At 36.2% G+C, this 15,610-nt stretch overlaps 1 protein-coding gene across 1 annotated transcript in view; it reads right to left on the bottom strand.

Moving 5' to 3' along the window:
- The window catches only part of SCLT1 (sodium channel and clathrin linker 1), a 45,208-nt gene that overhangs the window by 27,373 nt on the left and 2,225 nt on the right, over window positions 1-15,610 (bottom strand). The window contains exons 2-9 of the mRNA XM_009580570.1: window positions 14,548-14,615; window positions 13,801-13,853; window positions 12,828-12,897; window positions 11,634-11,689; window positions 11,124-11,256; window positions 10,211-10,333; window positions 8,726-8,791; window positions 6,024-6,094 (exon numbers count right to left, since the gene is read on the bottom strand). Of these exons, the coding sequence (XP_009578865.1) occupies window positions 6,024-6,094; window positions 8,726-8,791; window positions 10,211-10,333; window positions 11,124-11,256; window positions 11,634-11,689; window positions 12,828-12,897; window positions 13,801-13,853; window positions 14,548-14,615 (640 nt within the window). The remainder of the gene's footprint in view (window positions 1-6,023; window positions 6,095-8,725; window positions 8,792-10,210; window positions 10,334-11,123; window positions 11,257-11,633; window positions 11,690-12,827; window positions 12,898-13,800; window positions 13,854-14,547; window positions 14,616-15,610) is intronic.

Genomic DNA, 15,610 nt, shown 5'->3' with positions numbered 1-15,610 from the left:
AATACAGAAACCTTTTTCAGAATCAGATTTCACTTTTTAAAGCCATTTACTAGGAATTAAAAAAAATCATTAACCACTTCTGAAGAATTTAGCTGATGTGCTTTGTAATCTGAAGAGGTTTGACGAGCTGGAACAGAAAAGGGAAAAAAAAAAGGACTAGTTAATGAATCAGACTTCCTCCTCAATAGAAAAGCTTACTGAAATGAGCAATCCTCCTACTCCTCTGACTTGGGAACAGAAAGACATAGAGAGTCCTTCACCTGGGGTGTAACCCAATTATTCAGGCTGCATATTAGGCTAAATTTAAAGACCAATGATTGAACGTATGATAAAGTTAAAAAAGAGCAAACGTTTTAGATAAGCTAATGCAAACTGGAGCACTAATAGCCATGAAAGAAGCTAGAAAATATTTAAGACTGTTAAGAATCAACTTCAAGCAAAAATTCCTTATAAAAATAGTAATTTTGATTTAATGGCATAAAAGACGAGCATATTATACCTATATGAAAATCTCAAGCAAAATATACATAAACCCAGCAATTCTACAGCAAATACTTAATTTCAGCTTAATTAATCAGAAAAGCTAATTTTGTTATCATTTCTTAAAAAGCAAAAACAAAGATAAAAACATTATTCCCAGACACATGGTCCTCACTGCAGGTCCAAACCTTTGATCTTACTCCATTCTGAATCATGCAGCTTTCTCCTATAAAAAGTACTGTTAAGTTTATGAGGACATTAAGTTGCTTCCCCAAAAATATTTAAAAATATTTAAAATGAGCTGTAAAACAAAACAAAACGAAAACTCAAAACCCAGCATAAGAAGGAAAAAAATAAGAAAAATATGAAGAGGTCATAAAACTCAGAACAGCTTAAGTATTAAAAATGCATTTTAATGACCAAATTCAGATTCAGATCAAATTCAGAGGTGTGTGTTTAACAAGCCACAAATTGATTCTAAAGATTCAGCTTTTATTCTTCACTGTTCAATATATCTTTAACATAATCTTGGCAAGTCATCTCTGTTTAAAAGCTTTAAGATTCTGAAATGCAGATACCTGCCCTAGCAATGCCAAGTTTCCGTCCTAGCAATGCCAACAGAGCTTCGAAACACTAAAGCACTAATAGATGTTTTAATAAAAATTCTAGGATATAAATAAGTGAAATCTGTTCAAACCTCAATTCTCTACAGAAATACATCAAATATTACACTGTCTCTATGCATGGCAGATTATGACCCTTTAATAGCTAACATAATAGTACATAAATAGTATGTAAACAGTGCAGTGTAACTGTACATTTTATATTGAGTTTATGTTAACACTGATGAGAAACAATGACTCAGTTCTCAAACACTTCTTAGGGCGTTTTTGCCCAAACTTCAATTGTTTATTTTGGGTAAGGTCAGCTTCTGATCTAAAGAATAAAAGCTAGTATCATCGTGAAAATAACTTCCAGCAGAACTCTTAATTTTGTCTTCTTTTTCCTAGATTACTTGCCAAAACTTAAGCTGGCAGTCTTCCTTTAGGTACACATACTGGAGATACAGGATGACCATACGTCAGGAGCATCTTTAAAGTGCTTTATGGCTACATGTGTCAGATTGTATACTTTGCTATATATTCATCTTAAAATACCTAAAATTTATCAACACACATTTATAATCTTAGCAATATCAAAAGCTCCAAAATTACACTCAATCTAGGCCACGCAAACCTAAATCAAACCTAAATTCTCTTATATGTAAGTCGTTTTTTTTTAATCTACTTTTCCTTTCCAGACTTGTTACTCTATCACCATAAATGAATGCCAATCTATTAAAAACATCCAAAAGGATTAGAACTGTCTGCAATATATGCTATATAATCCATGCAAACCACATCCATGTAACTTCATGTTAGAGAAACAACTGGTGAAAATATTCCAGATTTCTTTGAGAATCACTGCAGCACTTACTTTAGAGCTATATAGAGCTGCTCTCATTAGCTTTGAGTATATACAGTACCGTTTTTAGGGTTGCAAGAACTTTTAGCTGATCTGAGAGGAATACAAGTGTAATCAGTGCCTGTAATTAGAGATGCAAAATTCCGCCGAGAGCCTCTTTGCCCAAAACTGAGAATGCTGTGGGGAGAGTAACAATGACAAAGGTTGCTCATGATCATCACCAGCCAGACGAAAGTTCTGAGACTTCTGAGAAGATGACAGCTTGAAAGGAAACATGGAAACTTGTGATTGTGGGTGACAGACCTTAGAGTGACAGGCCAGCAGTGAAGCTGTGTTTGACCCTGCCAGGAGTCACCCCATGGGCATTGCCACCTTTTCCCAAGCCTGAGAGCAGCCACCCCACCAGACCCCAGGAGTAGCCTGCACCCAGCTGGCAGACTGACAGGCCAGGGTGAAATAAATGGGGACGAATGTATCAGGTGTGTGTACGGCAACGCAAGGGGAGCTTTCTCAGCAGGGCACAACTAGCAGACTTCAGGAAGCAGCACAAGTACATGCAAAGCTGGAGCACCCACACCTCCAACAGGAGGGGTGTGCAGATGGGCGAACATGTACTTCCCAAAAAGGGAGTATCTGTGCACATACTTTTAATCCATGCTTCCTGTGAGAGAGGGTGTGTGTACCCATGTAAGAGCAAGCAAGAAAGAGCGTGTGAGATCAGTACTTCATAGGATCACTTACAGAAGGCTGTTTATAGATTTGAGTTTGTTTATTAATATATTGCAAATGCCTAGTATCATGGTTTACCTGTTATATTATTAATATTGATCATTAATGTGTAGGCCACTGATTGTCCATTTATTGATTAATGGCATGCAGTTAACTGCTTTGATTGACTTAAGCCACATGTTGTGCAGTCTTGCCCAGCTAGAACATACTAAATCAGAAATCTAGTGTCCTGAAGTGAGAAGGAAGATAACTACTCCAGCCCTGTGGATACTTAGATGGGACTCTAAATTCACTCACAATTTCACTACTTTTAAAACCGCAACTACTCGAAAATATGCATATATATTTGGGAATGTGTTAGTAAAAGTTCAGAGCAAGATAATCCACTAGCTTTCAGTCAGTCCCAGGGACTTCCACCTCTTAATATACCTTCTTCCTGAAGCAGCAGTTTAAGCAGAAAACATGCAGTTCCTTTCTACTGTCCATGTTCATTGCCATATAGACAGTTATACAGATCCTTGTGCGTATGCATGGCTATGGATCAAAGAGTTTGGCCATTTTGGCTGTCATGGCATATTCTAAATTATTTGATCGAAGTGCTATCGTGAAAGAATTTCATGTAACTCCAAGGATCAAGCCTAAAAAGGAGCTTCCTTTTAAAAAATGAAATAGAGACCAAAGAAAATCATAACATCTGTAATATTGATCAAAAAACCTAACTGGCTGCTCAACCACAAGCGGAATGATTTTAAGTTTGGGGCCTTCTGTTTGTTTGGTTTGGATTTTTTTTTTTTTTTAAATCAAAACCACTGAGAGTGTTAGAAATACAGTAATAAACTAAATGTTAATAGCATTTATTTAATGTCTAAAATAGATTCAGTTAATGCTAGTTGCTTTCATACCTACTTACTACATGAGCCAATGTAAGCATGTCAATGCAAGCATGTCAATGCAAGACCAAAGATTTATAGAATGAGATACCAAAACAGTAATTCAATACTAATACCCTCTGCAAGGAAAGAGATCCCCAAAAAGTAGGGATATGAAAATACTGTTCTTTTCCTTTTAAAAATTAAATAGTAGCATGCAAAAGCAAATTGCAAGTGATGACTGAGTTTGGAAATACTTTATTTTAGCAAATACCCTGAATACCACCTTAATCTTTGATTGCTTGTCACAACATTTTCCTTCTCCAAAACACACTATTTTTGAAAATAGTTTTTCCATGGAAAAATCTTGGCTAATAAAAATGAGAGTGCTAGCAAGTCCCCCTCAAAAACATCTTCAGTGACTGAGGCATTTGTAAGCTGGTTCTGGTCCTAAGCTTATTGTACAAAGGAAATGTAAAAATAAACATTGTTTAAAACAAATTAAATTCTTCTAGTAAACAAACCATAGCGTACCAAGCAGGTAATTAGTACGCTAGTTACTACATTAGTAGTAAGCAGGAAAGCTTAATACTAGAAGCAGCTAATTTTTATTGCTCTAACAGCAAGAAAGTTTGGATACAACCGATCTTGAAAAAAAGACCAATTTTTAAACTGATTAATAAATATTCAACAATGACCAATATTCAACACTAACGAATCTGTTCATTCACTCTAAACCTCTATCTTTTACTGTGGGTATTGTGACACAGTAACTTTAATATCTATGAATAGTTCCAGAGAAGGGCAATGAAACTGGTGAAGGGTCTAGAGAACAAGTCTGATGAGGAGCGGCTGAGGGAACTGGGGTTCTTTAGCCTGGAGAAGAGGAGGCTGAGGGGAGACCTCGTCACGCTCTACAGCTACCTGAAAGGAGGTTGTAGTGAGGTGGGGGTTGGTCTCTTCTCCCAAGTAACTAGCGATAGGATGAGAGGAAATGGCCTCAAGTTGCGCCAAGGGAGGTTTAGACTGGACATTAGGAAAAACTTCTTTACTGAAAGAGTGGTCAGGCCTTGGAACAGGCTGCCCAGGGAAGTGGTGGAGTCACCATCCCTGGAAGTATTTAAAAGACGTGTAGATGAGGCGCTTAGGGACATGGTTTAGTGGGCATGGTGGTGCTGGGTTGACGGTTGGACTTGATGATCTTAGAGGTCTTTTCCAACCTTAATGATTCTATGATTCTGTAACTACACTCATTAAACAGATGCTGAAGTTTGTATAACACCCAATCCTTACAGTGATGAGCACTTAGCATTACAACAGATACCAACTGGTCTTCATGTAATATTTTGTATGGGTTTGGAAGAGAGGAGAGGGAACGTCTGATGCAGCCATTCTTTCTTGGGGGGGATAAGATCAGTATCAGCCTGCGTTCAGCCAACCTAGGTTTCTAAATACCAGCAGCACCTGCAAAAGCTGCATACAAAATTGAGTGCATGAACACACGTGCATGGACAAACACACACAGCCATCTTTAACTGTTTACATAAAAATGGAAATTATTTTTACCATTTTTGGGGTGACATTCTTTAAAATCAAAAGACAGAACTAACTAAAACATCATAGCAGTCCAACCATATTAAATATTTTAATCACAGTATCAAAGGAAATTACAATATCAAAATCAAAGGAAAATTTAGTAATTAAACCAAAATTTAAGTACATTATAAATTTTAAGCTTATTTTAAAAAGATATTTAAAACTTTAGGTAATGCTATACAAAAAAATATCACTGGTTGATAATGAATCCATTTCCTTTTTATTGTCAGTCCACAAATCCACTGTTTACTGAAATTAAATTTTAGTTTGACCTCAACCATCACTAATTAAAAGAGTTAACAGATACAGTAAACAGGCATTGAACAGACTATGGCTGTAAACACAAATAATAATGAAATTGTCTCGCAGGTATTTTTCTCATTTTCCTTGATATGCTTCAGGAATATAATTAACGCTTCTCTTACCTATCACTTCCAAAGAGCCTATGGTTTAGAGCTCTTTATTGAGAAACAGTGAATGGAAATTTTATTAAAAACATTAAAACTTGAAACTACTTTGAACATTCAAATTTCAGAACTGTAATGAGTAATTGTGTAACCCGATTTTGAGCAAATTGTATTCTAATGAAAACCTATCTTCAGAGTCAATTTTGTTGTGATACTGACACTTTGTTCCTTTTAAATCAAAGGTCAAATGTTGAATATTTCAGGAAACAGCTGAACCAAACAACACTAACTGGAAATATGCTACCCTAACACTAAGGATGCACACATTTCTAACAAACTTAGGAGGCGTTAACTGAAACCATTGTAACTATCACTATCAAGTCAGCCTGCAGTACAAACAAAGCCCATGACACAGCAGCAGGTTAGAAAAAACTATAGAAAAGATATTTAATAATTTTTTAAATTGCCTATTTTATACCTCAGTTGTTTTCGTAGCTGCTCTAGTTCCACATTCTGTTCTGTTACAGTTTGCAGAAACTGTTGATTGCTCTGCAAAATAAGGAGATATTTGTAACATGTTCCTTATTGTATTGAAAATGTTATATATTCAGAATTGTTATCGGGCATTTCTATAGAATATAACACCATAAAAATAGCTAATAAGGTCTATTTAACACTGTGGCTGGTCTCCAAGAGCCAAGGTTTAGGTAGAGTTATTTTAGAAAGGCAAATGCAGAGTGATGTTACCAAATCCTCCCCTTCTTTCCCCATATTTTGGTAGTGTAAGAACTTCCTGAGATGAGAATTGTAACAGCTCAGACCTACCATCTGCATTCCCATCTAGTTTAGGTGTCTAGAATACTTTGTCACAGTGAGTAACCACAGTAGATCACACACTGCTGGAAAGAATTCCTTTGTTTTAGAGACAAGAAACAATAAGCAATTGCTCCTCCTTCATTTTTTCTATGCCAGCCATAGGGCTGGAGGTGTCATTCCCCTTCAACTGTCTTCTCATCTGAGAATAATTTCATATTTTTGTTACCCTCCTAGCCTTTTCTACATCTTACATATACATATATCTTACATTGAGATATTAGAGATGACCACAACTGCACGCAGCATTCAAGATGATACTGTACTGTGGACTTAAGCACAACATGTTTCTTTTCCCTCCCTCTCCTAATAATTGCTAACATTCTTCTTGCTTTTTTGACTGTTGCTAAGAATAGTTTTCAGACACTTCCTACTTCTAATACACCTATTGTGAGTGGTAACAGTTAATTTCAAGACTACCACAGAGTACCCAAAGTGAAAGCTCCCTGTTGCCCACATGCATTATTTTGCTTTTATTAATCCCAATGAAATGTCAGATAAAATTCACTCAGTTACTCAACATCATGACATCTTTCTGCAAATTTCTGCACTTTACTTCAGTTTTCACTACTCTAAATAGTTTAGCATCAGTAGCAAACACTGTTGCCTCAATAATGAATCTCATTTCCAGAACATTTATAAATATGCTGAACAACTCCAACCTGAGCACATCTAGGAAACACAGCTGTTTTACCACAATAATAAAAAACTGACTAATTACTCTGTCTCTTCACTCCTATTTTTCATTTTGTTAGTTCAAGAAAAGGCATGCTTCTTTATCCCATGACATTTTTATGCCTTTGGTAATAGACCTTGCCAAATGTTTTTTGGATAATGCAAACAAATGGATTACCTTTATCTTAACATCGTCTATTTCATCTCTTCCAAAGAGTTCATATATTTCACTCTCTCCTCTCCACATCACCTCTTTCCAATTTTATGATTTTAAGCGTCGTATTTTTTTGAGGTACCTACTACTGATTTGCTTGTAACAGCAGATCAGTCTGCAACTTCCAAATCCTCAGCAAAACTGCTTCAAAAGCTCATCATTGTATTTGTTTGAGATCGTTTTCAGACAGCAACCTCCCAGTAACTCTAAAGTATCTATCTTCATAGAATAGTTTATTTTGAGACCATCACTGATTACGTAAGGCAAAAGTTCCTCTGAGTGCATTATTTTGCTTTTATTAATACTAACAAAATAGCCTGTAAACAGGACAACTGCTTGCAAGACACAATTCTGTAGTAATCTGCATTATACTACTCAACATTGGTAAGGGCTCAACTGGAATATTGTACTGTTTCCAACACCATAGTTCAAGAATAACGGCACAATTGGAAAGAATTTAAAGGTGACCAAGAAGAATGATTAGACATCTTAAAAACATAGTCAAAGAACATTTAAAGACTTGACTTGCTTTGAACAGAATAGAAAAAGCGGGGAAAGGGAAAAGATGGCAATATAAAAGTTTTCAGTAACAGGCACCGTGACTAAGAACATACACTAATCTTTCCTTCATACCTACAATATTTCACACCAAAGCAACAGGCTTATATTTTAACAATAGGTCAGATGTGAGGGAAGAAGGTTCCAGCGATAAAGACAGAAGAGAGTAGACTGCCTAGAGTAGGCTAGGAGCCTTTTTGCACTGCCAGTATCCAAGACAAACATTAATCAAAAATCACACAGGAATCATGTCCTTCAGAGAAGCTGCTCAGCCAGAAACTTCATCAATTTTTCTACCATATAAAAGTTGTTTGTCAATCCTGGAAGTCCTAGACTAAAGCTTAGAGACTAAGAAGTCTCACAACCTAAGGATATGGATGAGGCACTAGAAGATTATTAGAGCTCAGAAAAATTCCTGAAAAGGTCAATGACAGACACTGAAGCCAGCGGTGCCAAATGAGGAATCGATAAACATGTGGCAGAGCTAGCCTACATAAGAGGTCATAATTTAAATAAATTTTTCCTTTGTGAAGATGGTTTTGAATGTGTGACTTAAGTACACTCGCCACATACTAAAATTCTGAGTGTAAGCTTACCACTGACTTCTTGAAGAAAGAGCTCACATAGTATTAAAGAGCTAACCTCTCAACCACCCTGACCTGGTGCTTGGAGTTCAGGAAAAAAGCCATTACTACTTGATTTTTGACTAGTCCCTAAAGAAGTTTGCAAATCCCAGTGGCACAAGTTCTTTTCCAACCAGGTATGTATGAAGCACTTCTTGCTTCTCTTTTATACTTTGAGTCTCTCTAGTAGGAGAAAACCGTAATTTACTAAGTCACTGTTCAGAAGGTTTTACTTACCAACTCTATTTTCTCATTGGCTATATGCAGTTGCCGTGTCAACTGTTGAAAGCCAGTCAGTTGATCCTAAAAAGAGAATTCAGAGCTTCTTAAAACCATTATCCTCATAAAGAGTGTATAATTAGAGCGTTTCATAGTCAACTGAAAACATTTTGAAAAAAATTTATACATGTTGCAGGAAATTCAATATGCCTTTGTAGATTTTAATTAGATTGCTTTTAGCTGTTGACCTAGTAACTGGCAGATTAGATTTACTATGGAAAAACGTATCTGAATTTCATTCAGTTACAAATTGCCTCCTTCCAAACCTCATACACACTTACTATCAAAATGTGAAAGCATACATGAGTAGTGCCTTTAAAGAGCCACACAGACTATGATGCTAGTATAAGCATTTTTGCTAAGCCGAGTAGCAGACATGTACCCCTCAATTTAAAAATGCCTGTATGGACACGTTTAATTTGCTCTTTGCCACATAGGATGTCTTGTGTCCATACAAAAAATCGTTCAATTCAATTCGAGTCCCTGAAAGTGAACTCCGTCTTCCTAGGAAAACTAGCATAACACACACACACACAAAAAAAAAATCATCTGCAGCGTACCAAGTGTCTTCAGAGCATAGAGAGGACCCTAGTCCCTGAACTGGAATATCTACTAGCTGTGCTGTGTTTAACAGACTCAAGGCCAAGTATATGCCAGAAACGTATTCCAACAACTCCCTTATTTACTATGTCCAGCCCTTATGACGATACCCTCTTTCACCTTTGCTTTCTGTCAATTCTAATTCTAGTTGGTCTATTTCTATTTACCTCTGATAGCTATTTTCTGCTCCTCAGTTAAAAGCAAAACCTAAAATAAAAAAGTTTATTCAACTGAAAAGTCTTTTCCTGTGGGAGACCAGTAGCATTTAAGAATAAAAGGCAGCTCAACCTCATTCTTGTTACAATGGCATTAAAATCCACCAAGAATTTAGTTATCAATGAAAAGTGGAATCTGACAGCCCCAAACCCTCCAACAGCTTCCAATGACTCTGTATGCTCTACTATGTGTATGTTACCAGCAACTGACAGTGCAACACAAGAAATAATCTAATAGAAGGAACAGGAGCAAAAAGTTGGAACTACACATAGATTCAAGAGAGTCCTCGTAGCTATTATTAGATTTCCAACCATGCAATTCAAACATATAATTATTTATAAGCACGTGCATATCTTGTGCCCATATACATATATATGCCCTAAGACTCAGCGCATTCCCCAAGTTCCTGCCCATATATTTGAAATAAAGAACTTTTCCAATTGTAACGGTGCATTTAGCTGATGTATCAGTGACCTCATCTGACCGGTCAACTTTAGATGACTATTACAGAAAATAATTAACAGTACTGGTAGAACCCCCCCACTTCAGTTTGACTACACACAGACCCAGAATCTCTACAGTATAGAAAGACATTCCAAAATTAACAAAAGTATAAATGAAAATTACTTTCTGCTTTTGCCTTTCAGCCACATGAATCTGCGTTTCAGTCATGCGTTCCTGGTACTGCTGCTGGAGTCGATCATGCTCCTGTAACACAGTCTGCCAGAGCTCTATTGCTTGTTCTTTTTCCTAAGTTACAGAACAATGATTTGTATAAAATACTCTATTACAGCACATTTTCCTTCATCTATCATTCTCTAAAAAGACAATTCTTAACTTCTGTAAATGCCATTTTCTGTACTTTTCTCCACACATATTACAGACAAACTAGACAGACAAAATACAAGATTCAGACGCAGAAAAACAGATGCTTCTAAGTTCAAATTCCACCCACAGTAAATTGCAAGTTTTCTTTTTTTTTTTTTTATAGCTCATACTTTTACAGGTATTTACTGTAAGCCTACAGTAAATATAATATCAAAATACCAAAATTCAGCTGTCAATTTAACTTCATCATATGCAACAGGATTGATACATCATTGTAATAAGCTCAAAAACTTTTCCGTTATCTTTTCAGATTTAAATATTATTTTCTACATGCCACATATGCTTGCCTTCTTGTATCACATTAGAATGTTTTTGATTAAAATGACAAGCTACTACAAAAACTTGAATTGAACAAAGTATTTCATTAATTTCCTGGTCAGGAATTCAATATAAAGATGAAGTCAACTACGTAAAATCACAGGCACATACTATATTAAAAACTTCCTATATGAATCTAGGAGAGAAGCTCCTTCAGGTTTTTAAGTTGAAAGTGTAAGTACTTGTTTCTTTAGCTACAGAAAGTCAAGAGGGCCTCAAAATAGTCTCAAGGAACTCTGAACAAATGAATTCTGAATGAAGAAGTAAAACAGTTTCCCCTCATCTGTGAAGACATAAGAGAAATAAAACAGTACAAATGTTTCATCTCACACACTTGATTCGTCAGTTGCAGTTGTTCTTGAAGGTTTCTCACTATTCCTTCATCTGCAAGAATATCAGTTCCCAGAGGCACGAAAGGAAGAGCCTCCAGTTGCTTCTCAAGAGCCTCTTTCAACTCTGCATGCAGCCTGAAATTCAAAGAATTAAGCTCAGCAAAGTATTTTTTTAACGGGGATTTTTTTTAACAACTGAAGTATACCGTACCTTCAATCTGTACATACTATTTACTTCTAACTCATATTTAAATCTATTAAGTTATGTTCTATAAACACAATAGACAGTTTGAAATAGTTTAGTATCTAGTTCTTTTAGAGATACGGTTAAATCTCCTAAACCTGGTGCTGTAATCTGTATTAAGCACTTAAAGAGTCTAACACAAAGCTCATGAGTATGAGATCTTCAACTATTAACAGATTCAAAAGATTTCAAGGTCCTAGAAAAAAAATTTTTAAGGTTTAGAAATCAAGAAAACCAGCAGTAGTAACAGGGCAGTGCAATTATTTACCTTTCATTTTCCTTGGTGACTTGTTCAAATTTTAGTCTCATCTCACTCATCTGTGCCTAACACAAAAATATGCAAAAGTAAGCACTCACTTAAGTGACAAACTTCAGTAATTCTTTCATCTTTTAATTCTGATTGATACTGTAAAAGATGGACAATTTAATTCAGCATAATATAGTAAATGAAAGTCACTTTCTTCTTTTTTAAGGAAAGTCACAGGATGCCACTTAAATTTAACAGCTGTTCAGTCCTGTTATACCTGAGCATTCAGAAGTTATTATAAGCATTAAACTCACCTTTTGGAATTCTTACAGCTCTTACAGATTGATTCTTAATTAACTCAAGTTCTTTTAGGGATACAGTGGATAACTCTCACCTTTTATGCAGTAAGCATTTGAGATAAGAGTTTAGGAATTAACCGAGGAGAAATTTCAGTTACATGAGTCAAATGTACTGTTTTGTTAACTAATTAGTGCAACAAAACCTTTGTGCTTCTATTGCATTTTTAAATTGGCCAAGCTTGAAGGCTGTATTTGCAGAATCTTTACGATGGACAGATCAAACAAATTAAGTGCATTAAACCAAAACCAGAGTATAACTTCTGCATGTAGATCACAAGTAAAAATTGCTTTCTGTATGCCAGAGGTTTTAATTATTAAACATACCACTTTGCTTCTCAGCGATCACATGAAGCATTAAAAAGTTTCATTTTTCTGTGGTTGAAAGGAGGACAATCCCCCTCCACCTCAGCCTCCATGATAATAAACATTTAAGGAATTATTTGAATCCAAAGAACTATTAAGAATGAAGAAGGTTGGGTGTATATACACTTGCAGGACTGAGCTGGACTGCATGGCCAAGATCAGACCTGTAAGGAAAGGGGGAAACAGCTGCCTCATCTGAATGTCACCTAGGAAAACACCTGCAACCATATCAGAACATCTAGAGAAATAAAACATGCATGTTTCATTTCACCACACTACTTCTCCAAACACACAATAATCTCTGCAATTTGGACAATCGCCCAACCTTTTCATAGAAAGCTCTCTGTTCATCCATTTAAGGCAGACCGCAGTCCAACAAGTTTGTGAAGCATAGCACAGGCATGCTTTCCTATACTGACAAAAACTAATGGCCTAGGTATCAGTACTACAAATACTAAGAATATGCAGTCTGAAAGGTTAGGAACATCCATACCTGATAATGCTGCAGCTGTTCTCTCATTTCTTCCAAGTGTTTATCATACTCTGTGATTAGAGTTGACAAGCTAGAAAGTTGAAAAACATACTTAGAATAAATTTTGTAAATGCTGAAACATTGTTCTGATAATTAACTAGTTTTACAGAATTCTTAATCTAGAGAACAGAACAAAACAGTCACTTTTCTTTATTTCCAAGCTCGACATTCAGCAAAATCAAATGAACAAATTTAATTACTACTTTTAAAGTATGATCATTAACAGCAGATTTCCTGTATAACAGAACTAGAACATGGGACATTGTAAGTGAGCATTAATACAACATTAATATTTCATCCATAGAATCCCAAACGATTAAAGACTAGACTTTGTTACTGCTTTCACATACAACAGTAAAGCGGCCTATAAGACAATGTAAAATAATGTAGTTCTACTTATGTACTTTTTCTTTCCTGGTATTTTTGTAATTGATAGTAATTCTCTGAAAATTCTATGAGAGTCTGGAGTGATAATACCTTAAAAGCTAACAAGAAAGGACAGGTCATTTTTATAACAGAAAGGAAATGACAATGATTATTAAACAATTTACTAATAGGGAACTGTTAGTTGAAGATTGTCAAATAAGCATTTTTAAAAACATCCACCTGACCTCAAGAGACAGCAGTAACCTGTGTTACCTAGATCAGTACAATCTTACCTGCATTTTTGTTTACTAACTTAAAATTTAGACTAGAGAATTCCTTCATTCATTTCTCATCCTTTATTTTACAGATTGTGCAAGAAATAAACAGAATAGTATCTAAAAACAACTGCTACAGGAACACTTTTACAGACCTCCATTCACAAGTTCTCAGAGCTGTGAATACGTGTACATAAGACCAGGTTCACCTGGATATTTACGCTTCTAAAAGCACACGACAATTTCTTTTGAATACTTTGTAGTATTCCCACTTATCATTTGGAATCAGTTACCTTTGGTCCATCATCCTGGATCTTGATATGCCATCACCACCAGAGACATTTTTCTGCAATGGTATACTTCATATATTAGTACTTGCACATGATTGCATGTAGTTTTACATTTTTATATGCAACCCAAAGCTGTGGTTCTGCCTGTACTGTAATCATACACAATATCCCACATGATCCAGGTTTATGTTCAAAAATCCTTGAGTGCTGGCCCAATTTGAAAAAACTATTTTTTTCCCTGGAGATGCTCTGATATAAAGCATAATTGCATCTGAGGGGGAATCATCTCGCTCTTAAAAGAACAAACATAAGTTTGTGTAAGTGCTAAGTTCATTTCCGTGCATCTCAGCATCAGGAAAGTGCTGATACCCTAGATTCTGCACAGACTTTCAGACAGGCTTATGGTACCCAGCACAAAAAGTTATCTTCACATGAGACCAATCTCTTCGAAAAGACAAGTCTATAAAAGTGAAGAAGTCTACTAAAGTAGAAAACAAGTATTCTTTCAGGCATATGTTCTCCCGTGTATGATAAGCTTTTGAAAATGCACCAAAAATACCAGAATTCACTGTTATTACAGTTTTATTCTGCTGTTGCTTGGAAAAACAACATGCAACGCTAGAGTAGTGTGATGGACCCAAAGCAAAGCCAGGCCACAATGAAGTGGGCTGTGCTCTATGTATGCAAAGACGTTTGTCTCAAAACCTCATCACAAAAATTCCTACTACTTCCATCCCTGAGTTCACATACCTGCTTAGCAGTAGCTCTCAAAATCTCATCTGTTTCATACCGTCCAAATGCCATATTTAGCCTCTGATCTGAAAAATACAAAGTTTGAGAATCATAGCTACTACATGGGCCATTATCTAGATAAACCTGACTGGCAGTCAGAAATACGTTTAGCGGTGTAGTGCTTTGAAGGCACACAACGTGCTTCACAAAAGTCTTACATTTAGCACAATTGTTGTAATGAAAATAAAACTTGAAAAAGCCTACAAGACTGTGTAATAATGAAGAATTCCATTTCTTTCATACTCCTTGTTCTCTTTTAGAAATTCTAAAAAATGAAGTTTCTGCCTAGAAAGCCCACATACAAATCTTAATGATTCACGAAGTCTAAGCACAACAAATCACATTGTGTGTCCAATCCAATTAGCTGGATGTTTGACAATTAACTTCTTGTCGGGAACTCAACCCTGCAGTTCTCAATAAGCTCTCAACAAACTTAGGTCAAGAGAGCTTCACTGATAAATGGATCTCAGCACTTAAGTATATCCAGAAGAAACCCAAACAAGAAAGAAGAAATGCAGTCTGTCAGTATCTGCTTTTTCTGAAAGAAGCAAAGCATAATGAGTAATGAGATTTCACACTGCTGAGCTGCGAACATCAACTAGGCATCACTCTTCCTTACTCATGTAACTGGCTATTGGGATTTCAGAGACTACTTGTACTGCAAATGAAAGAACCAGCAGAAGGTTGGAATGGAGAAATAACAGCTCTTTCCACTTGTTCATGGAGTGTTCTTTCATCTAACAAAAACATACTACAACTAGCCGGTCAAGAGAGGCGATTATACCACTGTATTCAGCGTTGTGAGGCCTCACCTAGAGTGCTGTGTGCAGTTCTGGGCCCCACAATTTAAGACAGATGTGAAGGTCCTTGAATGTGTCCAGAGGAGGGCAACAAAGCTGGTGAAAGGGCTGGAAAGAATGTCCTATGAGGAGTGGCTAAGGACTCTGGGTTTGTCTTGTTTGGAGTAAAAAAAGGCTGAGGGGTGACCTCATTGCTCTCTACAACTTCCCGAGGAGGGAAA

This window comes from Fulmarus glacialis, unplaced genomic scaffold (assembly GCF_000690835.1).
Source record: "Fulmarus glacialis isolate BGI_N327 unplaced genomic scaffold, ASM69083v1 scaffold6166, whole genome shotgun sequence".
NCBI classification, from domain to species: Eukaryota; Metazoa; Chordata; class Aves; order Procellariiformes; family Procellariidae; genus Fulmarus; species Fulmarus glacialis.
This window is presented reverse-complemented; position numbering and strand designations above follow the sequence as displayed.